At 43.3% G+C, this 27,387-nt stretch overlaps 1 protein-coding gene across 1 annotated transcript in view; it reads left to right on the top strand.

Moving 5' to 3' along the window:
- Positions 1 to 638: 638 nt before the first annotated feature.
- LRRC75A (leucine rich repeat containing 75A) overlaps positions 639 to 27,387 on the top strand; it is a 193,367-nt gene continuing 166,618 nt past the window's right edge. The window contains exon 1 of the mRNA XM_069944457.1: positions 639 to 1,575. Coding sequence (XP_069800558.1) covers positions 1,303 to 1,575 — 273 coding nt within the window. The 5' untranslated portion in view covers positions 639 to 1,302. The remainder of the gene's footprint in view (positions 1,576 to 27,387) is intronic.

The following is a 27,387-nucleotide window of genomic DNA, read 5'->3' as shown; positions in this document are numbered from 1 at the left end:
TTATTATTACTATTATTATTATTTTTATTATTGTTATTATTCTATTCCATTTAAATATTTATATCAGGGTATTGTGTGCCTATTTTAATGCCCATTTCTGTGCCACTTATGTGTGCTTGATGCTACAATTAATATTTGTAGTCAAAATCAGGAATGGAACTGACAGAGAAAAATTATAATGGAAAGATTTGCACAGCTTCTGTGTTTTGTTTTTTAACCCACTTCTGGTTTTGGTTGAGAAAATACTGACCAAAAGACTGACGGAAATACTATGTGTGCAGTTTTATAAGCTTTGCCGTTTTAAGGCTCCTATAAAAACGGACAACTTGGACATCCGCACCGGGGGGCTCCCTGATTTCGTCTGTTTCAGCCTTGATGGATGTACAGGGGCTTTTCCTGGCACATGCCCAGCAGACCTCTTCCTAGCATGAGAATGGCCAGCTCCACACACAGGAAACGCCTTCTCCCTGACAAGAGACACAGCCCCCTCTCCCTGAGTCTATGGGAAGTGATGCTGGCTACAGGAGAGGCTCAGAGACACCGAACTCCTACCTGCCAGCTCCTGGGCTGCAGCCAGAGGAAACCCCCTGTCCCCCCCCCGCCTCCTTGGCTGTAAGCCGCAAGTTGCAGCAGCAGCACCAGCAGCAGCAGCCCGGCTCCTGAGACTTTAATCGGATTGATTCCCAGTGCCAGGGAGTCTGTGCTGAGAGGCTGAGACTTTTGCGTGTCAAATGATGTGTCTGTCCTTCCCCCTCCCCCTGTCATTAGAAAGCTCTCTGCTGCTGCTGATCCTGGGGCTTCATAAGGACGTGCAACAGTTTAGATGGGGGAGGCCACATCTGCCCAGGTGATCGCTGCCTTCTTGTCTCCTTAGTGCTCGTTCTTTGTTGTCCTGGATGTATGGTAGAAAGTTGTGTAGCCTGGAGGAGGCTTGGGAGGTGGGGGCAGCTTTGTGTTTCCTAAACAGTAGCACCATCACATAGATTTTTCTGGCTAACACAGTACTATACTATTTTTATTTTATTTTTTAATTTTTTGCTGTACACCAGAGGTGGCGGAAGAGGAAAGGGACTTCCAGCTGTGTCCGCTGGATACAATGTTGTATTTTGGAATCTCCGGTATAAACCGTGAGGATGTCTTCATCTTGTGATGCCATTGCTGGAGTGACTGTGGATCATTGACCTGTTGCATGCAGAACTGCCTCTCCTAAAGAGGTCATTCTTCATCTACACATTTGCTCTGCTGTGTGACCCCCACCGAGATCTTTTCGGATGCCTCTCCTGAGGGATAATTATTACCATCATGGGCACCAAGCAGACCAAGGTCTGCCAGGCTTCCAGTGCTGGAGGGGAAAGCCCTCAGCAGCACCCCCCCGGATCCCGGAGGAGCACCCCTGCCAGGGAGAGAGGAGACTTCTGGTCTTTTGGGGTGAAGTCTGGGGATAAATTTGGAAAAAGTGTATCCTCAAACCTCCCCCCCTATCACAGGAGGATCAGGATGATCCAGGACATGATGCTGCTGGTTAAACAGGGGAGACAGGAGGAGGCTACTGAGCTGCTGAGACACCTGAGACAGGTGAGTGCTGACAGCCCTGACACCGTAATCCTCATAATAACCTGCTGCTAGACCTGCTGGAATTCACAGGCGCTCAATACTCTTAGATGCTGACGGCTAATACTCTATGTTTCAATGGATTCAAGTAGTTTTCCAAAATGTGATAGTTTTACAAAGTTAGAAGTTAGTAAAGTTTATACAAACCTAACGCAGGGTTCTGACTGAGACAGAAATTCTTCTATTTTATTGTTACACTAAGAAGAATGCACCAATACTTGGCGTACATGTGTGCGCAACATTTATTGTCCATTATAAAAACTTTTTGTGTAACTGTAAATTGAAGACAGTTGTAATAAATGTGCCCCAATGTGTTGCCCTTACATGCCCTGTGCCTCAATACTGAAGACATCATATCCCCCTTGAGAAACTACATATCCCTTAAAGGGGTTATCCAGCGAAAATCTTTTTCTTTCAAATGAACTGGTTTCAGAAAGTTAGAGAGATTTGTGATTTACTTCTGTTTAAAAATCTCAAGTCTTCAAGTACTTATCAGCTGCTATATGTCCTGCAGGAAATGTTGTTTTCTTTCTGACACAGTGCTCTCTGCTGCCACCTCTTTCCGAGACAGGAACTTCCCAGAGCAGTAGGTATTTCCTACAGAAAGCCACTCCTGCTCTGGACAGTTCCTGACATGGACAAAGGTGGCAGCAGAGAGCACTGTGTCAGACTGAAAAGAATAAACCACTTTCTTCAGGACATACAGCTGCTGATAAGTAAGGGAAGACTTAAGTTTTAGAATTAGAAGTGAATCACAAATCTATATAACTTTCTGACACCAGTTGATTTGAGAGAGAGAGATTTTCACCGGACAACCCCTTTATTATTTCATTCATTCAAGGGCATTACTAGAGATGTGAAGATGAAAGTCAATTCAGCCATAATTCAGCCATAATAATCTCCTGTAATGAAGCACACACAGAACTGTATTGCAAAATTACATGTCATTGTACTTAGCAAAGTTATATGATGTCACAGTGTTGCACGCAATAAAATCCATTGCTTTTTTTTTTTACTTTACTTTAGAAAGTGGCTCCTCGATATTACATAACAAAGTGATTGCACAATACCACATGTGATTTTAATAGAAACCTAAAGGGGGGTGGGGGGAATGGCATGCGATGCGTGATTATCACATAAATCCTAGGTTGTTGAAAACTTTGGGATATTGTTATAATTAACAAAAAATATCTCATGTGTCCGTGACCCATAGGAATACATTGGGCACAGCATCATGTAGGGGACTGTAGCAATAATGTAGCTTTTATTCACATATTTGGGAATAAGAGACAGGATTGACATTATTATTTACATAATCTGATGGCACTTAAATAAATAAAATTATAATAATTTTTTTTATTGGTATTCTGAATGTCATTTTTTTATTAGTGTTTATATAGCTCCCTTCCCTGTCTCTGTACACAGTGCTGGAGGCAATCTCATTTATTGAGATGTTCTTTAATAAAATAGGTGTTACTAGGTAACGTGAAGCTGTCTACTCAGCATAACTGGATTGCATGACATATGAATTAAAGAGGACCTGTATGGTGCTTAAGTAACTTCAGCCCTCATCAGCTATGTATAGCCACTGATCCACAGATTACTGCACTTTGTTGTTGTCTTGTCTTCCTTTGTTTTCTAGGTGTTAGTGCTATTAATTTTGGAGCCCCATATTCTCATAAGTCCAAAGACTGTCAACTGGGCGGCCATCAGTTCTTGGTGGTAGAGAACTCGGGTTCAGACCCTGTTGACAACTGTGCAGTAGTCTCCGCCCCCTTGACAGTCTATAGGCTTCAATAATAACATTAGACGGGCAGTAGGAACCATATGAGCATGCTCCTCACTGAGAGCTGAGTGGTCATGACTGCCCAGATAAGTGTCTATGTGCTCATTAGCATATAAGGTGCCACAGAGGGGCCAATATCTGGGGGTATCATGAAAATACCACTTCTTTAAACCATACAGCTGACTTATCCATGTTCAGTTTAACGTCAGCACAGGGCAGGTTCATGGCACAAGTTGCATGAAATCCAAATCTCATTGCTTTTAATTAGAATATGTCATTGATTTTTTTTTTATAGCCCAGATCTGAAATCCATATCACAGAAAAACACTCAGAGCAGGTCACTTCTCAGCATGATATCTGCACAGAATACAATGGGAATTGGGTTGGGTGGTCTGGATGCAGATTAGCCCCATTGAGTAGGACCTATTTATGTTTAAAATCTTGGCATGCAAGCTATAAATCCATGGCAGAAATCTATATACAGGTATATTTAATTATTTGAGCATACCCTAACTATGCTGGCCATCCAGCTGCGGCTCATATGAACACCTGTGTGGCAGCAAAAACCACTTGTTATTTTTAGAAAATATGTTTTTTTTTTCTTTACTTAACTTTTTGGTCTAAAACTCACAAAACAGAAAATCCGCATTTAGGGTACGTTCACACTTACCGGAACCGCAGCTTATTTTCTGCTGCGGATCCGCAGCAGATCCGCAGCAGATCTCATTTAAATAACTGAACACAGCATCAAATCTGCACCATCAAATCTGCTGCTGATCTGCTGAGGATCTGCTGTGAATCCTGTAGGTGTGAACGCACCCTTAGGGTAGCTTCACACGTACCGGATCCGCAGTGGATTTCATGCTACGAGTTTGCAGCGAAATCTGCTGCGAATCCTGGTAGTGTAAAGTTCTATGGGGTTACATATCCGCAGCAGACTTTAACCCTCCGCTGCCCGCAGCCCCCGGCCCGGAGCATACATTACCTGCACTGATTGGCTGACCGCCAGGAGATGCTGGGTGGCCCCAAAGCAAGCAGGAGCCTGAAGCAGGTGATGTATGTTCCGTGGCTGCGGGGGTTAACAGCGCTGAGTTTCACATACTCGCAGCGGGATGACAATCCCACTGCGAGTATGTCAACCCATTCAAATACATTGGCAAGTATTCACAGCGGATTTCGCTGCGAATTTGCAGCAAGAAATCTGCTGTGGATATGCTATGTGTCAAGGTACCATTACAGTTAAGGTGTAATAATAATACACCTTAACCACTGGTCTGATGTCTTGAACTGTTAATATTGTAGATCCCTATGGATTTGTCCATTAGGGTTATTAGAGCCATGGTGGGGCAGAACTTGCAGTTAAGTGTCACACATGTAGAAATGGGAAACTGGCCTAAGGTCATGTTCACACTGTATTATTTTGGTCATTATTTGTAATCCAAACCAGAAGTGGAACTTTTTCACAGAGAAAAGTTTTTCTAGAAATATAGGAACCAGTTTTGGCTTACAAATATTAATGTGAAATAGGTACTGTAATGTGGCCATATAACAGTGGCCTATGGGGGTGTTGTGCGGCTGCGGCGAATCTAGCACACCGTTACAACCTATTTCTGCTCCTAAACTATAACAGGCCGTGACAGGCATGTGTTTGGTGCAAAGTGAGCAATATCTCCAGACACATTTTTTACAAGTGCACATGGGATCAGGGGCGGCGGAGAGGTTGTGTCTATTTTCGAGCAGTCTGTAGTATTAGAGACATTTATCATCCGGCATGTGACATTTAAAATAAAACATGTCACATGTTTTTCATATTAATAGCAGCTTTTAGGCAGCGCTAGAAACAGTCTCTGCGAGAGTGTTGATAAATCTGGACGACTTCTCATTAACTACAGGGATGTTCAGGGTATAATGCCCCTTTAGGTATTCACCACTAAGTCCTTAACCTTTTAAGGACTGGGAGAATTTTGACCTTATGGACCCATGGAGCTTTTTCATTTTTATTGCTTTTATGTCTTTTAGGGCCTTATTTTCTTTTTTCACATCTTTTTGGGATGCATACAAGTTAAAGTGTGATTTTCATTTTTTAAAACAATCGACATGTTATAGAGACATGTCAATATTTTTTACTGCTGTGTTGAGACCCCCAACAATTGCTAGAAATGAACAGGGAGAAGTGCTTGTTTGCTCCAGTTTCAGGCCGCAGCATGACAAGAAGTGCTTGTTTGCTCCAGCATGACAAAATGTAAACAAAAAAAACAAAAGGAAAGACTGAATACACTGAAAGTTTCCTATACCCCTGTGAAGCTTGACAAACCATGCTGTAAGTTTATGGGTGCTTTCTGTGCAACATATCCTGACACTATGCTATGTCGGACAATACAGATGTGAATTCAGTCCAAGTCAGTATGAAAAGGAGATGATGTAATTACTCTTCTCACACATGTTTTTTCTCCTGGTAAGTAAGAGATGATTGCTGGCTAAATGGTTGGACCCTCAAATGCCTACGCCTAATGATGTGATTAGTCAAGTTAAAAACTACATGTTTCACGACCAGTTGGAGGTGATGCGTACTAAGGAGAAATCCACAAAAAGCTTTTTTTTTTAAAAAAAAATGGAAAACCTTTATTTGTTCTTTTCTTACGCAGAGATTAAGCAAGTGGTATTAGCCTTTAACCCCTTAAGGTCAAAGCCAATTTTCGTTTTTGCGCTTTTGCTTTTTCCACTTTATGTTTAAAAGAACATAGCGCTTGCATTTTTTCACCTAGAGACGTATATGAGCACTTATTTTTAGTGAAAACAATTGTACTTTGCAATGACAGGCATTATTTTTCCATAAAATATGCAGTGAAATCGGAAAAAAATCATTTGCGCTGTCAAATTGAAAAAAAAAAAGGAATTTGTTTTGATTTCGGGGAGTTTTGCATTTACGCCGTGTTCCTCAAGTCGTTACGATTACAACGATATGTAACATGTATAACTTTAATTTTATGTGATGGCTTTTAGAAAATTCAAACCATTGTTAACAAATATATGTCACTTAAAATCGCTCCATTCCCAGGCTTATAGCGCTTTTATCCTTTGGTCAATGGGGCTCTGTTAGGTGTAATTTTTTGCGCCATGATGTTTACTTTCTATCAGTACCTTGATTGCGCATATGCGACTTTTTGATCACTTTTTATTACATTTTTTCTGGATTTGATGCGACCAAAAATGCGCAATTTTGCACTTTGGAATTTTTTTGCGCTGACGCTACCGTGCAAGTTTTTGTATTGTACTGTAATTTTTCTGGATAATTGCTCGTCTCCTTTTGTTTTTAAGCTTACTATGTTCCTATATCAATGGTGGGTTGTCGTCCACAAATCTATGCTGTATTTTCTATATGTGAAAAACAATAAATATATTAAAAAAAAGAATCTTAGTCTCCTTTCACACATCGGTATTATAGTGTCCACAGTTACAGATCCAGAATTAGGGACAGTATAGTACCTATTGATTTTAATGGACCCTTTTAGACATCTGTAGCAGCTATGGATCTATTAAACAGCAGTGAGCATCAATTGTGGATGGATGCGGATACACATCTGTAGTTGCAGGTCATGGCTGCAGACATCTGTATGAACGTGCGACTGTGGTCTTAGAGCAGGGCTGAACAGCTGAAGAGCCAAGGTTCCCTACCCCTGTATAGAACACAAATAAAATGTAGCTACTACTGATACTGTTGAAAAGCTTTCTCAACAAATGAACAATTCCAAAAGCACAAAATAAGCAAATATTAAAGCCTAAAGGGAAACCAACCTCGCTGGAAATCAGTAAAGGCCAATAATACAATTTACCCCTATATCCAGCTGTGCAAGACACCATAGGTGAATAGGTTTACATGAAAATAAGTGTGTTGAAGTAAATATTGAATAGTTAGATATTGATGCCTTCTATGTACCGTTGTAACCTTGGTCAATGTCCCTTGAACTGACCCCTATTTATGCCTGAATAATGGTGGTTCTGCTTTAAGACAGAGAAGTATCTGTATGCCTAGTGTATTGCTATGAAGAGGGTGGGGTTTAGGAATAGATATAACTTCCTATCTTATCTTTCCCTTCCTCTCTTTTACAAGAAAATCTAGAGAAAAACATCTCCCCTTCCTCTTTCTAATTTTTACTCTACAACTGGTTCTCTTTTGCAAGTGTAATGATGCATGTATTATTGTAAATATTAGCTGTTTGAGCATAGTACCAGATATGCAATGACAATATCAATTTTATTTTCATTTGGTCAGTTATAGTTTGGCATTAACCCTCTAAGCCCAGAGGAAGGGCAATCCTTTAGCCATGGTTCCCTAGAGGTTCTCTCCACAGGGTTTTTTTCTCTTCTAAGTGCTGGAGGATGACTTTGGCTTTGTTTAGCACAATTTTCATAGTTATTAAATGTGCAAGATTGTGTAGATTTTAAAAAGGAAGAAAAAAAAGTTACAACTTTGGTTTTGCGGTCCCGTTGCATAGAGGACATGAACAATTTATGCAATTGTACTTATTATTTCATAAAATTTCTGACACTGCGATCCAGATGCCGAGACCCCACTGATTGTTAAAATGAAGGGGTAGAAATGCTAAACTGAGCATTTCTGCCCCAATGTTCTAGTACCCAGGCGTCCACCAATGACAACTGTTAGATATTTTATGAAATGATTGAAAACATTTAAATAAATGTGGAGAGAAGTGAGAATTGATGTACTCTGTGTATATATACTGTATTACATCAATATTATTGTATCCATATTATTACCACAAGTCCTGCCCAACTTCCCGCTACAGTCTACAGACCCAAAATGAACATTCAGGCTGCTGCCATAATAGATATTCAAAAATATGGCAGTGTTAGGCTGGAGTGAAGCTGGCCAGGGTGAATTTGAACGCGCAGACTTGTTGAAGAAATGTCAGCAGCTGGACCTGGCTTACAGACGTCCACATGCTTGCCTTCAAAACCACCCAACGCAGACGTATAGAATTAAATTGCATTGGTGCAACATTTTTCTATAGTAAATTCACCCTTGCAAAGATTAATAGTACAGGCAGAGAGGTGGGCTGATGCCAATCTGCTCTTCTCCTTCTCTCATGTCACCACCTACCGATCCAATTGTGACCTGAGAAGTCATTTGCCACAGACTGGTTGCTAGGGATACACGGCCTAACATACGCAGCCTTTTAAAGGTTTTTATTTATTTTGTTCAAGGATAATAGATTCCTCAACTTGGTTATATCATTTATATTTTAATACCTTATTATTTTACAAATCTTTGTATTCAGTGAATGGAATTATTAGGTGGCAGAAGGACTGTGCCCGAAATCTCCTCCTCAAGCAGGTACATTGCTCCCTACAGTGCATGAGTTTTGTCTCGCACAGGTTTGCATTCTGTGACTGCCATCAGAGTTATAAAATAAATAGAAAGAAAATATAAAGAAAAATAAAGAAAACTTTTTTCCTTTGCATACAATGATGATAGCTTTTTCTTTGTGGTTGTGACATCCCTAGCAACTAGTTCTTCTGTCATTACACCAGGACAGTCTCAGTTCAAATGTTATCTGATGGACTTTTTTTTAAGTTTGGTTCCCTTACTGCTGCATTAGGCTGGGTTCACACTATGTATATTTGAGGCTGTATTTGTGAGGCTGTATAGCAACCAAAACCAGGAGTGGATTGAAAATACAGAAAGGCTCTGTTCACATAATGTTGTAATTGAGTGGATGGCCGTCATTTAATGGCAAATATTTGCTGTTATTTTAAAACAACGGCTGTGGTCAGGGGTGATTCTAGCCTCTCTGCTGCCCGAGGCGAACTATAGAATGACGCCCCCCCCCCCCCCCCCCGTCAATCCGCCCACATTATAATCCACTACTGCCCCCTCTCCCCCCTCCCTTATAGATGGTCCCCCTCTCCCCCCTCCCTTATAGATGGTCCCCCTCTTTCCCCTCCCTTATAGATGGTCCCCCTCTTCCCCCCTTATAGATGGTCCCCCTCTTCCCCCCCCCCTTATAGTTGGTCCCCCTCTTCCCTCTCTCCCCCCCTTATAGATGGTCCCCCTCTCCCCCCCCTTATAGATGGTCCCCCTCTTCCCCCCCCCCTTATAGATGGTCCCCCTCTTCCCTCTCTCCCCCTCCCTTATAGATGGTCCCCTCTCCCTTATAGATGGTCCCCCTCCCCCCCTTATACATGGTCCCCCTCTCCCCCCTCCCTTATAGATGCCCCCTTATAGATGGTCCCCCTCTTTCCCCCTCCCTTATAGATGGTCCCCCTCTCCCCCTTATACATGGTCCCCCTCTTCCCCCCCCTTATAGACGGTCCCCCTCCCGCCCCTCCCTTATAGATGGTCCCCCCCTTATAGATGGTCCCCCTCTTTCCCCCCTCCCTTATAGATGGCCCCCCCCTTATAGATGGTCCCCCTCTTTCCCCCCTCCCTTATAGATGCCCCCCCCCTATAGATGGTCCCCCTCTTCCCTCTCCCCCTCCCTTATAGATGATCCCCCCCCCTTATAGATCGTCCCCCTCTTTCCCCCCTCCCTTATAGATCGTCCCCCTCTTTCCCCCCTCCCTTATAGATGGCCCCCTTCCCCCCCTACCTTATAGATGGTCCCCCTCTCCCCCCCCCCCCCTGCACAGCAGATAAAACAAAAACAAAAAACAGCACACAACTCACCTGCCCTCCGTTCCCCCGTCGAGCCTCTCTGGTCTGGTCCCGGCTGATGTGCGGCTGCCCGGGGTGTCCCGTCCTGTCCCCGGCAGCGCGCGCATCACAGAGCTCCCCGTGCGCCTGTGCCTGTGACTTCCGGCGCACGGGGAGCTCTCTGATGCGCGTGCTGCCGGGGACAGGACGGGACACCCCGGGCAGCCGCACATCAGCCGGGGGACTAAGGCTGCATTCCCACGTTCCGTGATCCTGACGGATCACGGACGTGGAATGCATGTACTGGAGCCCCCCCGCCCCCGGGAAGTATCTGTAATGAGATGCTGTGAGCGGGGGAGACTGTATTCATAAGCGCCGCGCTGTAGTATCAGCACCGCGCGGCTGATTTAGTACAGCGCGGCGCTTATGAATACAGTCTCCCCCGCTCACAGCATCTCATTACAGATACTGCCCGGGGGCGGGGGGGCTCCAGTACATGGTACAGTCAGGGCCGTTTTAATACATTGGTGGGCCCAGTGCACAGCCCTCAAGAGTGGGCCCCCCCTTACCTTTCTGCACATTGTATAATGTACTGAATTTGCCCCCACACTGTATCAAGAGCCCCAATACATACAGTAGTTACCTTATAACACTATTTCCACCATTCAGTGATTACATATTACATAAAAACTGCACTAAACAAAACAGAAAGATATCACCATTGATACCATTACATAATACCGCCACACCATGACCCCTATCAGTACAAGCCTATAACAGAGTGAAGTTACATCCAGTGACTCACCGGAGGCGTCTTCTCCGATCAGAGTCTGTCACCTTTTCTTTTTCTCTCCATCCAGCGTGGGCCACCTTGAAGTCTTCTCCTGGCTGTGAATCTTCTCTCCAGAATCTGCCAGACAAATATTTTAGGCTCCAACACATACAGTAGTTAGGTCCCTTGTACCCCTATACAGTAGTTACACCCCTCTGTACTCCTACATAGTTACACCCCTCTGTGCCTCCATAGTTTTAAGGTGTCCCTGTAGTATATAGACCCTCATGTGCTCCTCCAGTTATATACAGCCCTCCTGTGTGCTCCCCCATTAGTATATAGCCCCCCTGTGCACTCTCCCCAGTAGTATATAGCCCCCTGTGCTCACCCACAATAGTATATAGCCCCCCTGTGCTCTCCCCCAATAGTATATAGCCCCCCTATGCTCTCCCACAATAGTATATAGCCCCCCTGTGCTCTCCCACAATAGTATATAGCCCCCCTGTGCTCTCCCACAATAGTATATAGCCCCCTGTGCTCTCCCCCAATAGTATATAGCCCCCCTGTGCTCTCCCACAATAGTATATAGCCCCCCTGTGCTCTCCCCCAATAGTATATAGCCCCCCTGTGCTCCCCCTCAATAGTATATAGCCCCCCTGTGCTCTCCATAATATATAGCCCCCTGTGCTCTCCCCCATAGTATATAGACCCCTGTGCTCCCCAATAGTATATAGCTCCCCTGTGCTCCCCAATAGTATATAGCCCCTGTGCTCCCCAATAGTATATAGCTAACCTGTGCTCCCCAATAGTATATAACCCCCTGTGCTCCCCCATAGTATATAGCCCCCTGTGCTCCCCCATAGTATATAGCCCCCTGTGCTCCCCAGTAGTATATAGCCCCCTGTGCTCCCCATAGTATATAGCCCCCTGTGCTTCCCAATAGTATATAGCTCCCCTGTGCTCCCCAATAGTATATAGCTCCCCTGTGCTCCCCCATAGTGTATAGCCCCCTGTGCTCCCCCATAGTATATAGCTCCCCTGTGCTCCCCCATAGTATATAGCCCCCTGTGCTCCCCCATAGTATATAGCCCCCTGTGCTCCACCATAGTATATAGCCCCCTGTGCTCCACAATAGTATATAGCCCCCGTTCTCCCCCATAGTATATAGCCCCCTGTGCTCCCCAATAGTATATAGCCCCCGTTCTCCCCCATAGTATATAGCCCCCCTGTGCTCCCCAATAGTATATAGCCCCCGTTCTCCCCCATAGTATATAGCCCCCCTGTGCTCCCCAATAGTATATAGCCCCCGTTCTCCCCCATAGTATATAGCCCCCTGTTCTCCCCCATAGTATATAGCCCCCTGTGCTCCCCATAGTATATAGCTCCCCTGTGCTCCCCCATAGTATATAGCTCCCCTGTGCTCCCCCATAGTATATAGCCCCCTGTGCTCCCCAATAGTATATAGCCCCCGTTCTCCCCCATAGTATATAGCCCCCCTGTGCTCCCCAATAGTATATAGCCCCCGTTCTCCCCCATAGTATATAGCCCCCGTTCTCCCCCATAGTATATAGCCCCCTGTTCTCCCCCATAGTATATAGCTCCCCTGTGCTCCCCAATAGTATATAGCCCCCTGTGCTCCCCCATAGTATATAGCTCCCCTGTGCTCCCCAATAGTATATAGCCCCCGTTCTCCCCCATAGTATATAGCCCCCTGTGCTCCCCCATAGTATATAGCCCCCTGTGCTCCCCAATAGTATATAGCCCCCTGTGCCCCCCCTGTGCCCCCCCCCCGTAGTATATAGCTCCCCCTCCCATATAACATTGAAAAAAACAAACACTGTTACTCACCTGGGTCCACGCGTTCCTCTTCTCTTCCCTCCTGTGGCCGCACTTCCTCCGGTCACAAGAGGCTGCACTCCCCTTACCCTCGCGCCGACGCTCCAGTGACGTCGGCCGCTAGAGGGAGAGCGCGGCCTCTTGTGACCGCAGGAAGTGCGGCCACAAGAGTGAGTGACTGACAGGGAGGGAGCCAATGGCTCTCTCTCTGTCAGTGTCGCTGCTGCTGCAGCGCTGAAGCGCCGCAGCAGCAGCGGACGGGGGCAGCGGCGGACGGGGGGGCCCTGCAGGGGGCGCCATGGAGGGGTAAGTAGATTACCCATCCATGGCGCTCCCCCCTGACAGGCTGGTGGCCGGAGCCCTGTGCGACCGCACTGGTCGCACATAGCAACGGCCGGCCTGCTCGGGGGGGCCCCTTTAACCAGGGGGCCCGGTGCACGTGCACCATGTGCCCTCTGGTTAAAGCGGCCCTGGGTACAGTCAGTGGCGGATTATAATGTGGGCGGCCGCCCGAACCGCTCATATTATAATCTGCCACTGAATGCCGCCCCCATGATGACAGCTGGTGGCGCCGCCTGAGGCAGACGATTCAGGTCGCCTCATGATTGCGGCGCCCCTGGCTGTGGTATTGAAATAATGGCCGTTATTTACTGTTATATGGCGGCCATCCACTCAATTTCAACATTGTGTGAACAGATCCTTTCTGTGTTTTCAATCCACTCCTGGTTTTGGTTGCTATGAGGACCACAATACTGACTGAAATATACGAAGTGTGAACCCAGCCCCCAAGGGGTTATCCGGCGAAAAAAACATTTTCTTTTAAATCAACTAGTTTCAGAAAGGTATATATACTTGTTATTTATTTATATTTAAAAATCTGTACTAATTAGCTGCTGCATGCCCTGCAGGAAGTGGTGCATTCTTTCCAGTCTTACACAGTGCTCTCTACTGACATCTCTGTCCCAGATGTCAGTAGCGAATCCCCATAGAAAACCTTTTCTGCTTTGGACAGTTCCTGTCTTCGAAAGAGATGGCAGCAGAGAGCACTGTGTCAGATTGAAAAGAAAACATTTCCTGCAGAACATACAGCAGCTGATAAGTATGGGACGTCTTGAGATTTTTAAATAGAAGTAAATTACAAATCTATATACCTTTCTGAAACCAGTTATTTGAATATTTTTTTTCTGGAGTACCCTTTTATGTGATTTTGGTGAAAATTCATTTTGATATATCATCTAAAAACTCCCTATTATACATAATTAAATAATCTTGTGACCTTAACCCTTTGCCCCAAAATAACATAACTATACATTGAGTGTTTGAATGACTTAACACAACTCGGGGTAAATGACTTTGCAGGGATGGAGTGGCCTCTGGAGTTTACAGATGTCACTTGTTACATACAGCAGACAGCCTGCAGCAGTAGCTAGGATTGGAGCTGTTAACCCCATAGATGCCATGGTCAAAAGCAAAAATGCCATTTACAGAATTTAGTAGGGGAAGTGAGCTCCCATTGCAGCCTCTTGCATTGTAATATTGGGGTGCCAAATCAAAGTCCCCCCGTCTGGCAGTAAACCACGGCAGTAATGCATTGCAGTGCAGGAGTATTGTAGTGTGTATTGTATGTGTGTATGTCTTGGAGTGACATGTAACTTTTATTATTGTACAAAAATACTAAAACATAAAAAAGACCACACCTTGAAGGAGTTAAAGTGACATCCATCTTTATTACTATTAAAGGCACAGACAAAGTGCAAAGTAGGAATTGCAAAAACGTGTGACATTTCCTTTTCGTTACACTTCCTTCCTGGAAGTTCTAAAGCAATATCCGGATGATGAAGCCACTATTTCACAAGGACACACGGGACAGTAAGAAAGAACACACTAAGGTCACCTTCACATGGGGGGATTGTACTCCTGTTTGTTCATCTTTGCTAAAAAGAAGATTAATATAATATCTGGAATAGGAACAGTTTAACATGGGGATTATAAGCCTTAATGAAGACTTAAAACTTAGTTTTACTAGTAATACAATTTGGACTATAAACATTATTAAAGGGGAACTCCAAAAATGGGGGGGGGGGGGGGGGGGAGGTTGCAATTGCAACCACTATGCTACTGTATTACCTTATGATGTCTTAGCAGCTTATCCAAAAGGACCCTGTGATATCATAGCAGCTTTCTTGGTATTACTGTTATTATGATATTACTGATATTATGAGCTTTATTGATACCACTCTGTGATGTAATAGCAGCGCACTTTGTTGATTACCTATATAGAATGCTAGCATATACAAATACCCTACTATATTACTGTATGTGTAACATGCTGTCAGCTACACCTGGTGTTTTTCGTATATATATATGTAAATCTGTACAGTGGTAAAGCATTGTATTAATAGGCACATACTGGCGTTTAGGTGTGTCTTATACACTATTATTAAGGAGGTCATTTGTCAAAGATTTCCCCAGTTTTCTCAAAGTATCTAATTCTCATTCAGCTGAGTGAGTATTTGTATGGTGAGCAGACATTGATGAATGAGTCATACGGCATAGTAAAGGTACAGAGGTGCCGCCATTGCTATTGCTTATTTATGGCTGCCTTGTTATTGCTTATTCATGACTGCATTTTATATACAGAATAACAATGCCACTTTTGTTTAGAGTTGCTACTGTGTCTTCAAGTGACCTCTAGTGGGTGCTATATATTGCAGGTTTTTAAGCTTCTGTTTACAGCTCACTAATATACCTATATATCAGTTTAATCAGTTTTCAGCATTTATACTTTTTATTAGTTATGGAGTCCTTTGGCAGCTTACAGGCCTGTGCACAGTTACAGCTTAGTGACCTAAAAAAATATGCTATGGTTCATAAGCCAATGTTTATGAGTGCAATACTGCAAAAGTGACCTAAGGGCCAATCATATAGGGGGAGATTTATCAAACATGGTGTAAAGTGAAACTGGCTCAGTTGCCCCTAGCAACCAATCAGATTCCACTTCTCCTTCCTCACAGACTCTTTGGAAAATGAAAGGTGGAATCTGATTGGTTGTTAGGGGCAACTGAGCCAGTTTCACTTTACACCATGTTTGATAAATCTCCCTCATAGGGCCTAGTAAGTAAAAACATTTAGAATATATGTGCACATAGATTAATAAAAATTGCATACCTTTTGCAGAAGCTATGCTTATTTCGCCTACCACTTACCCAAATACATTAGGCCGTGTATAGTACTTCATGTTGTGTAGCATATCTACAGTACCACTACAAAGGAAATATGGTGCTACTAGGGATGGAGGACACTACAGTACCACTACAAAGGAAATATGGTGCTACTAGGGATGGAGGACACTACAGTACCACTACAAAGGAAATATGGTGCTACTAGGGATGGACGACACTACAGTACCACTACAAAGGAAATATGGTGTTACTAGGGATGGATGACACTACAGTACCACTACAAAGGAAATATGGTGCTACTAGGGATGGACGACACTACAGTACCACTACAAAGGAAATATGGTGCTACTAGGGATGGACGACACTACAGTACCCATACAAAGGAAATATGGTGCTACTAGGGATGGACGACACTACAGTACCACTACAAAGGAAATATGGTGCTACTAGGGATGGACGACACTACAGTACCACTACAAAGGAAATATGGTGCTACTAGGGATGGAGGACACTACAGTACCACTACAAAGGAAATATGGTGCTACTAGGGATGGAGGACACTACAGTACCACTACAAAGGAAATATGGTGCTACTAGGGATGGAGGACACTACAGTACCACTACAAAGGAAATATGGTGCTACTAGGGATGGAGGACACTACAGTACCACTACAAAGGAAATATGGTGCTACTAGGGATGGACGACACTACAGTACCACTACAAAGGAAATATGGTGCTACTAGGGATGGAGGACACTACAGTACCACTACAAAGGAAATATGGTGCTACTAGGGATGGACGACACTACAGTTCCACTACAAAGGAAATATGGTGCTACTAGGGATGGACGACACTACAGTACCACTACAAAGGAAATATGGTGCTACTAGGGATGGACGACACAACAGTACCCATACAAAGGAAATATGGTGCTACTAGGGATGGACGACACTACAGTACCACTACAAAGGAAATATGGTGCTACTAGGGATGGACGACACTACAGTACCACTACAAAGGAAATATGGTGCTACTAGGGATGGACGACACTACAGTACCCATACAAAGGAAATATGGTGCTACTAGGGATGGACGACACTACAGTACCACTACAAAGGAAATATGGTGCTACTAGGGATGGACGACACTACAGTACCACTACAAAGGAAATATGGTGCTACTAGGGATGGAGGACACTACAGTACCACTACAAAGGAAATATGGTGCTACTAGGGATGGACGACACTACAGTACCACTACAAAGGAAATATGGTGCTACTAGGGATGGAGGACACTACAGTACCACTACAAAGGAAATATGGTGCTACTAGGGATGGAGGACACTACAGTACCACTACAAAGGAAATATGGTGCTACTAGGGATGGAGGACACTACAGTACCACTACAAAGGAAATATGGTGCTACTAGGGATGGAGGACACTACAGTACCACTACAAAGGAAATATGGTGCTACTAGGGATGGAGGACACTACAGTACCACTACAAAGGAAATATGGTGCTACTAGGGATGGAGGACACTACAGTACCACTACAAAGGAAATATGGTGCTACTAGGGATGGAGGACACTACAGTACCACTACAAAGGAAATATGGTGCTACTAGGGATGGACGACACTACAGTACCACTACAAAGGAAATATGGTGCTACTAGGGATGGAGGACACTACAGTACCACTACAAAGGAAATATGGTGCTACTAGGGATGGACGACACTACAGTTCCACTACAAAGGAAATATGGTGCTACTAGGGATGGACGACACTACAGTACCACTACAAAGGAAATATGGTGCTACTAGGGATGGACGACACTACAGTACCCATACAAAGGAAATATGGTGCTACTAGGGATGGACGACACTACAGTACCACTACAAAGGAAATATGGTGCTACTAGGGATGGACGACACTACAGTACCACTACAAAGGAAATATGGTGCTACTAGGGATGGAGGACACTACAGTACCACTACAAAGGAAATATGGTGCTACTAGGGATGGAGGACACTACAGTACCACTACAAAGGAAATATGGTGCTACTAGGGATGGAGGACACTACAGTACATTCGGGTATGTGAAACCGTGAACACTTTTCATTTGACTCCTGGTGGCTGGAGAGTTTGGATGCTACCCTAGGGTTGCCTGCAGAACATCGCCATTTTTCCAGGCAGCCCTAGGGCCACATCTATGTTCTCCAGCCACCAGGACTCAAATGTTGAGCGTTTGGGGTTCTGCATACCTGAACGTACTGTAGTTTCGCTCAACTTTAGTTGCCACCCATAGAGCAATAACTGCTGTGGGTGTGAGGTAGCAGTGTCTGAAGTAGTTGTCTTGTTGCGACAATGTATTTTGCTTCTCATCTAGGCGACCTGGGTTTATTACGGTACTCACAGACCAATAAGTTATGTCAGGAATGCTTAAAGGGGTACTCCGGCAAAAATCTTTTTATTTCAAATCAAATGGTTTCACGAAGTTATACAAATTAGTAATTTACTTCTATTTAAAACTTTTAACTCTTCCCATACATATCAGCTGCTGTATGTCCTGCAGGAAGTGGTGTTTTCTTTCCAGTCTGACACGTCTGCTGACATCTTCGAGAACTGTCCAGATTAGTAGGAAGTCCCCATAGAAAACCTTTCCTGCCCTGTGTCAGACTGAAAAGGAAACAGAACTTCCTGCAGGACATACAGCAGCTGATAGGTATGGGAAGACTTGAGATTTTTTTTAATAGACCTAAATTTCAAATCTATATAACTTTCTGATACCTGTTGATTTGAAAGAAATTTTTTTTGACGGAGTACCCCTTTAAGAAGTCAAGAATAGACTTAAACTAACACTACTGTACCTGTCCAAGTGGTAAAGAAGACATCAATGTGACAAATCCTGTAGACAGACAGAACATTGGCACAATTGTATTGTTCTACAAAACAAAGTTATTATTTCATTTATATTTATACAACATGCTTAATATTGTAAAAACAAAACCCAAAATACAATGGCGGAATTATTGGATATCTTTTCATTACATTACGTGTAACCCATAATAGGCCGTTAAAAAATCCAATCTCCCCCAAGTAACAAAGCTCTCATACAGCTACATTAACACATTGTGGCTCTTAGACACAGTGAAGGTAAAACAAACACACAAACATGCTGCGTCCTCACAAACCAGAATATCTTAAAGGGGTTATCCAGCCTGTAATAGCTCTGACTGTCCATCAAGGAGGGACAAGCCTGGGAGGAGGACGCCTCATTGACACTTTGAACCAGAGAATAAATACATTTTTGTATGTTATGGAAGCACAGATGGATATATGAAAGGTACCATGTGTCTCCCTGACTCAACAGCATCTAACAGTGTCAGCAGTTTAGAACATAGATAGATCCAGCATCCAAAGTTGTTTTCCAGTCTGTGCTTAGGGTGTTCTCCCCCTTACCCTGGACTCTAGATGTTTCTAAGGGCCCTATTCCACGGGGCGATTATCGTTTGCATAATCTTTAACGATAAACGATCCAAACAACCGCTATTGCGAAAGACCTGAAATCGTTCACCCATTTACATGGAACGATAATCGTTACTTATAATCGTTCTTGCGGTCGTCTTGTCGTCGCTATTGCATCCGTCACTACTGCGAACGATGTCTCATTCAATGCGAACGATTTGCGAACAAGCAACGATAAAAATAGGTCTAGGTCTTATTAAACGATCACCGATTTCTCGTTTGGTCGTTAATCGTTAACTGCTATTCAACCGAACGATAATGGCTTAGATTGAAACGATTTAACGATAATCTGATCGATAATCGTCTCGTAGAATAGGGCCCTAAGGGTCCATTTACATACAAAGATTATCTGACAGATTATCTGCCAAAGATTTGAAGCCAAAGCCAGAAACATGCAAAACAAGAGTCCGTGGAGCCTCAGTTACGAGTCTCAAAACACGGGATAGCCAGATATCTCTAGCCTGTTGCCAACGGGGTGCCTCCATGATGGGGAGAGCACCACACCACCCTGATAAATAACCCCTTAAGTCCCACTCGGTTGCGAGTATTGGAACATAGACAGGGAAACAACAGGGTGGCCCCTTTTGTCAATGTCTAACTCAACCACACTGACGAGGGGCAAAAACCCCGAAACGGCTGTCTGTGGGTGGAAGCCTGCCTTTGCAAGCCCTTGTCATGATCGCAATACTCGCACCTTGAGTTAGACATTGACAAAAGGGGCCACCCTGTTGTTTCCCTGTCTATGTTCCAATACTCGCAACCGAGTGGGACTTAAGGGGTTATTTATCAGGGTGGTGTGGTGCTCTCCCCATCATGGAGGCACCCCGTTGGCAACAGGCTAGAGATATCTGGCTATCCCGTGTTTTGAGACTCGTAACTGAGGCTCCACGGACTCTTGTTTTGCATATTTAAATTTTTGGGGGCATCAGTGGAGACTCTTGATTGAGTACTTCATTGGACTTTTTTTTCGCTGTTCTCCTTGAGTTCAGTGATTACTTTGTTTTGTTGGTCAAAGCCAGAAACAGACTATAAACAGAGATCATGTCATAAAGAAAAGCCTTAGATTTCTCCTATGTTCAAATCCATTTCTGGCTTTGGCTTCAAATCTTTGGCGGATAATCTGTCAGATACTCTTTCTGTGTAAATGGACCCTTGGCCCTGAATTTCTGATGGTGTTTCTGAGGGTGAATGAGGGCTAAATTTAAGAAAATGAGCCAGAACCCTACTTGGGGCCCAGCTGTCGGATGTCCTCTACTAAGCATAGCCTGGATCACTGCACAGTAATAGCTTTGCTATCATCCCTATGATATTTTATTTCCGCTTTCTAGTGTGTTAAATTATGACTCATATTTATTTGCGGTATTCTCATATAGTTCTCCTGTCTCTTTGTTAGTGCACAGGTGGAAATATACATTGGTAATGCTTTTCTTAACGAAACATAATCTCATCCCTGATATTTAAGTAAATTTCATAGGGCATGCTGCTATTTGCATTTGTAGCATTTACTTACGGATATGGGTGCTCTTTAAAGCGGTTACTTGGTGGATACAACTTTATCTTTAAAGGCTGTGAGCTCCAGTGATTGGCTGCGGAGGTCACATGCAAGGGCACAATAATACTATAAAGTTGTGATGCCAATCATAGCAAAAAATGTTAGCTTTTGTGCACTATGATACACTATGTGTATCCTTACAGTGGCGTCACAGGGGCACCCGTTCCAATGGCACTCGTTGTGGGTCACCAATCACTAGTTTGTTATAAAAAGAAGCCTAATGCTGTATTATGTATGCCTGATGAATAGGAAATGTGATTCTTTGAAACATGTTGCAATAAAGTCCCTTTAAAGATACATGTCTGGAGTCTGTGTTCTGGTCACCATGGTCTGTCCATCCTATTCACTACTGAGGATTATGTGCCCGTAAGGCCTCATTCACAGGATCCGTGCTGTAATGTGCTCCACGATGACCGGAGGAGCATCGCGGCGCGGATCCCCCAATAGAAGTGCAGATAAGAGGAGCGTACAAGAGAACTACTCTCCTATTCCCCCAATTCTGACCGGCTCACATGTTTACCGGCACGGGGGAAGTAGGCAAGTAGTTGTCTCCTGCACTCCTGTCATCTCTGCTACCGGGCGGTGGGGGGGAATCGTGCCACGATTTGCACTAGGACATGTCCTATTTTTTCATGTTGGGGATCATGGTTGTGGGCCGCGGCACGGATCGCGTGAATTGCTGCATTCATTTGAATGGTTTCTAAAACCATTTTTTATGGGATGTGTGAATGTAGCCGAAGAACCACCATTCTTCTTCCTTTGGCTTGCTGTATTGAGACTGAGCTCCCTGTGAGATGTCGGGAAGGTGGCACGCTAAAATAAGACCCCTGCCCAAAATTCTGCTTCAACGATGACCTGTAGCCAACTAACCAAAAATGAGATATTACTATCATTAAATAGCTTAGTACTGCGTTTTCACTGAACGATTATCGTTCGAATTTGCACGATAACGATCGCATTTGAGCGATAATCGTTCCGTGTAAACATAGCGGACGAGCGAGAAATCGTTCATCTTGATCTTTGAACATGTTCTCAAATCGTCGTTGGCCGTTCGCAAAAAATTTGTATAAACAGTCTTTCACCGATTTAACCTATGTGTGAGATAGGCTTAAAGGGAAACTGTCACCCCCCGTGCTGGGGTGACAGGCTCCCGACCCCCCTCTGGAGCACCCTATACTCACCTGATCCCACCGGGTCCTGCTTCTGGAGGTGGTCGGGTGACTGAGATATGAACGCCCGAAGCCTGGCGCGCGCGCTCCTCAGATGAGTCCAACACTCATAGAGAATGATGGAGCGTCAGACTCACCTGTCATTCTCTATTAGTGTTGGACTCATCTGAGGAGCGCCCGCGCCGGGCTTCGGGCGCTCATATCTCAGTCACCCGACCACCTCCAGAAGCGGGACCCAGCGGGATCAGGTGAGTATAGGGTGCTCCAGCGGGGGGCCGGGAGCCTGGGAGAGGTGACAGGTCCTCTTTAAGCGATTGCAAAACGATTGCAATACGATTTTTCCATACGATATGTCGTTCTGTCTAAACGCTGATCGTTATAAAAAACAAAACGTTATTTTGAAACGACAGAGACTGCAGATTCTGCTATCCTATGAAGTCACAGTAGTGAAGGGACATTGTAACTTGCTGATTGGAAGTAGTAGGTAAGCTGTACTAGGTTGGGGATCCCTCCCTGATAAAATATTCATCACTTGTCTCACTATGTGAGCAGCTGTTCTTCTCCGGTAGTCCCATCTTTCTCCAGAGATATTAATGTGATGGACTTTATGTTTCATCGACTAAGGATTCCTCAATTACATTTGTAGAGATTTCTATCTCGTCAGCCATTGTATCTGGTTACTATTCTGGAACACACATCTTATTTATTTATTTTTTTACAGCTATTTTATTCTCTGCACCGCTATCTGTAGTTACAATAATCTGACATTAGCTTACATTTAAATAGAAACCCTGGCAGACACATGAAACTCCCGCTTATTTCCATCATTGCCTGTTACAATCTTCTATTTTAATCCATCAAAACCTAAAGTTATTTAGATGGTGACAATCTGTCAGCAGGATAGTGGAGAGCAGCAGATGCAGGCTTAAGGGTCTACATACAGTGCCATACGCAGCAGCGTGGATGTCACATACTGATGCATTCTCCGGCACACTGTAGGGCAAGGAGATGTCTGTATGTCAGTAACCTAACAATCTACAAAAAAATAGAAGCAGTCACTTACAATGTATCCAAAGCTGCAGAGACATACAAGTCCCTGTTATTCTCAAATTAACTGTAGTTTCAATCAACTCCTTGATAGCTTATGTGATCCCGCAACTGCCTCTCATTAACCCCTTAAACAATGCAAAGCACATCGATTGCGGCATCTAAGGTACTCAGTGAGAGGATATGCTGTGATCGATGGGGTCCTGATCACTTGTACCGATGGGCGGAGGTAATCCACTTACCTCCGTCCTATCTATGTATAGAGTCTGTTCTCAGGCAGGCTCTATACATAGATCGCCGATAACACTGATCTATGCTATGCTATGGCATAGCAAAGATCAGTATATGCAATCTAAAGATTGCATGTTAAACAGTAAAATAAGAGTGTAAAAAAAGAAGTGCAATAATAAAAGTTTTTAAAAGTATTGAAAAAACCCTTATAACCCCCCCCCCCCATAAAAGTTTAATATACCTCCTTGCCCATTATAAAACTAAAAATATAAAAAAACCCATAATATATACCGTATTGTGCAGAATCGTCCGATCTATTAAAATATAACATTATTATTCCCACATGGTGAACGGTGTTAACAAAAAACAAAACCCCGCATTACTGATTTTTTTTTAAATTATATATTAGAAAAAAATTAATAAAAAGTGAACAAAACTTTTCTTTTACACCAATATGATATTAATATAAACTAGAGATTGTGGCGCAAAAAAATGACACCCCAACCAGCCCTGTAGGTGGAAAAATAAAAGCGCTTTGGCTCTTAGAAGGCGGGGAGGAACATTGCACTATTTTGAGCCGGATATCCGTGCATCAATAGGCTCGGGCTTGAAGGAGTTAAAGTGGTTGTCTGATTTAAGTTAAAAAGGGGGACAGCCTGGGTTAAACAAATAAAGCAGCAGTGCTCAACTCACCATTGTCATTCTGACAGTGCTCAGGTCCCCACTGATCTCCATTTCCTGAAATACGTCTTTTCACAAGATAATGTTTTCTCCATCAATCATTGGCGGAGGTTGGTCACCACTACAGTCAGTGATTGGTTAAAGGAGAGGTCCTGTGAGACTAATAACGGCAGAGGGGTGCGGGAACATAATAAACAAAATATACTTACCCTTCCTCATACAAAAGGTTGCTTTGGTTTAGTGTTTTCTCAAAATTTACTGAATTAAATATCAAGGGAACATAATTTCTAAGTATGTGGCTTTCTAGGAGTAACGTGAGTGAACAGCTTTGACGTGAAAGTTCCCAACTAAGAAGACACATTTCCAATCCCAGAGACTAACGGAGCCTGTATGCAATTACTGTATAGTTTTGTATACGGATGCCACAAGCACTCCAATGTTCTCATTGTTTACCCTTAAATCTTAGTTCTGCTGCCTGTAATAACAGGATACAGACTGTAAAGAGATGGGAGAGATTGAGATGTACTTGGCAAGTGGTGTAATTCTTTAGTGTATGATTAAAACTTGAATTGAATCACTTGTCATCAATAGACGTAGATAGAATACTTTGTGATCAGCTCACCTTTTGGCTCATTTTTACTCTCTGTTGGGAAGTCTCCCCATATATTACTATAAATATTGTGTGGACGTTGACTATACACATATGATGTCAGCCATTAGCTAGCTGTTATCTTTGCCAATATTCTCAGAGTGGCGCCAATATTTTTGGGTTTGGTCAGCAAAATAAGCCCCGTGAACCCAAAACTATTTGTATGAATATTATGTCATTGGAACCAAGACACTCCATGAGCCGTAAAGAAGTATCGGCCTATTGTTGGGATCCATTTGATATTGGTAGATGTGCAATTTTTGTTATTTGTTAAAAGATGTCCTTGACTTTTACAGCTGAAAATCAGTATTACTTGTGATGCTTGATTCTAACAATACATATAATTTAGCTCTCTCAATGCATTGTGGTTTCAATGACAGTAATCAATTTTTGGAACTTTACTTGTTCATCAGTTGACATGGATTCCAGCAATGCAGAACCATGTTACTGCTTCCTGATTCTATAATGACAATTGTTCAGTGTTGGAAAAAAAAAGAAGTGAAACAATGACTCTATATACCGTGCATTTAGAAAGTTTTTAGACCATTTTACTATTCTCCACAATTTTATGTTGTACTTTGTGTGTTATACTATGGCCTTTGGCAGTGATTCCAGTCTCTAGTCTTGGGTATGAGGACACAAGGTTTCTACACCTGGATTTGGGGATTTTTTGCCATTCTTCTCTGTAGATCATCTCGAACTCTGTCAGGCTGCATGAGGTCAATCAGTGGACAGCTATGTTCTGGTCTCTCCATAGATGTTCAATTGGGTTCAAGTCAGGGCTTTGGCAGGGCCACACAGGGATATTTACAGAGCTGTCCCTAAGCCAGTCCTGTGTGGTCATAGCTTTGTGCTCAGGGTTATGAGCATGCTGGATCAGGCTTTCATGAAGAATATCTATGTACGTTGCTTCATTTAACGTCCCTCAACTCTGAATAGTCTCCTTGTCCCAAAGCTGAATTTCAAATACAATAGCACAAGGTCTGAATACTTATGTCCATGGACGTTTTTTGTTTATCCTGTTTATTAAATTTGCTAAAAATTCTTTTTTTTACATTCTTTTTGAGGGGTATCAAGATGAGAATGATGGGTAAAACATTTTATTGATTTTTTAGCACTCAACATAAAAAAGTAGAAAGGTCTGAAGGCGTTCCAGACGCATTGTATGCAAAGTTTGCAATTGAGTGTTCTATCTTAAAACTAGTAGTCAAAAAGTATTCTTGGGATTACCTTGAAAATGTTATTCTGATGTATACCATAGTATTCCTACATCAGTCTCTTAGGGTATATTCGCACACTCGTCAAAATGTGCACGGAATCTACTTGAAATTCCACCAGTGAAAAATAAGCAGTCTTGGCTCCCATAGGTTTCTATTTGATTTCCGCACATTAGTGCACACAGCAGAATTTTTCATGATTACGATGGGGCTTAACCTCTTAACGACGCATGACGGGAATACCCGTCATGCGGGCGTTAAGAGTAAACAGAGAGGGCTCCCGGTGTGAGCCCTCTCTGCAGCGCGCGGTCCCCGATTGCTAAGTGCAGCCAGGGACTGCGGGTATTAGCCTGCGCGGCCGACCGGCTAATTAACTATTCAAATGCCACTGTCAAAGCTGACAGCTGCATTTGAATAGCAGCTGTGCCCCCTCTCCCTGGTGTCCAGTGGGGGATCTCCCCCCCGCGATGCGATCGCGGAGGGGAGATCCGTTCTAATGAGCCGGCCGGGGCTCAGCGTCGGAATGACGCTGATCCCGGCTCGGCAATCTATTCAGATGGTCTGCAGCAGACCATTATAATAGAGCACCGATCTGATGGATCATTGCTCTATTATATACACAGGATTGATCTCAATGGGAGATCAGTTCTGTGTATATAGAAGTTCCCCAGGGGGCTTCATATTACTGTAAGTGAAAGTTAAAAAAAGTGTTTTTATTAATAAAAAATCCCCTCCACTAATAAAAGTCTGAATCACCCCCCTTTTCCCATTTTACAAATAAAAATAAATAAATAAATAAACATGTTTGCTATCGCCGCGTGCGTAATCGCCCGAACTATTAATTAATCACATTCCTGATCTCGCACGGCAAACGGTGTAAGTGCAAAAAAATCCCAAAGTGCAAAATTGTGCATTTTTGGTCGCATCAAATCCAGAAAAAATGTAATATAAAGCGATCAAAAAGTCACATATGCGCAATCAAGGTACCGATAGAAAGAACACATCATGGCGCAAAAAATGACATCTGACACAGCCCCATAGACCAAAGCATAAAAGCGCTATAAGCCTGGGAATAGAGCAATTTTAAGGAACGTATATTTGTTAACAATGGTTTTAATTTTTTACAGGCCATCAGATACAATAAAAGTTATACATGTTACATATCGTTTTAATCGTAACGACTTGAGGAACATATATAACAACTAGGTTTTTCCATAGGAAACACGGCGTAAAAATGAAGCCCCCCCCCCAAGAAAAATAATTGTGTTTTTTTTTTTCAATTTCACTGCGCATATAATTTTTTTCTGGTTTCGCAGCATATTTTATGGAAAAATTCAGCCTGTCATTGCGAAGTACAATTAGTGACGCAAAAAATAAGGGCTCATTTGGGTCTGTAGGTGTAAAATGCAAGTGCTATGGCCTTTTGAGCACATGGAGGAAAAAACGAAAACGCAAAAACGAAAGTTAGCACG

This window comes from Dendropsophus ebraccatus, chromosome 11 (genome assembly GCF_027789765.1).
Source record: "Dendropsophus ebraccatus isolate aDenEbr1 chromosome 11, aDenEbr1.pat, whole genome shotgun sequence".
Classification (NCBI taxonomy): domain Eukaryota; kingdom Metazoa; phylum Chordata; class Amphibia; order Anura; family Hylidae; genus Dendropsophus; species Dendropsophus ebraccatus.
Note: the sequence above shows the minus strand (reverse complement) of the source record. Positions and strands in the feature narration are given on the sequence as shown.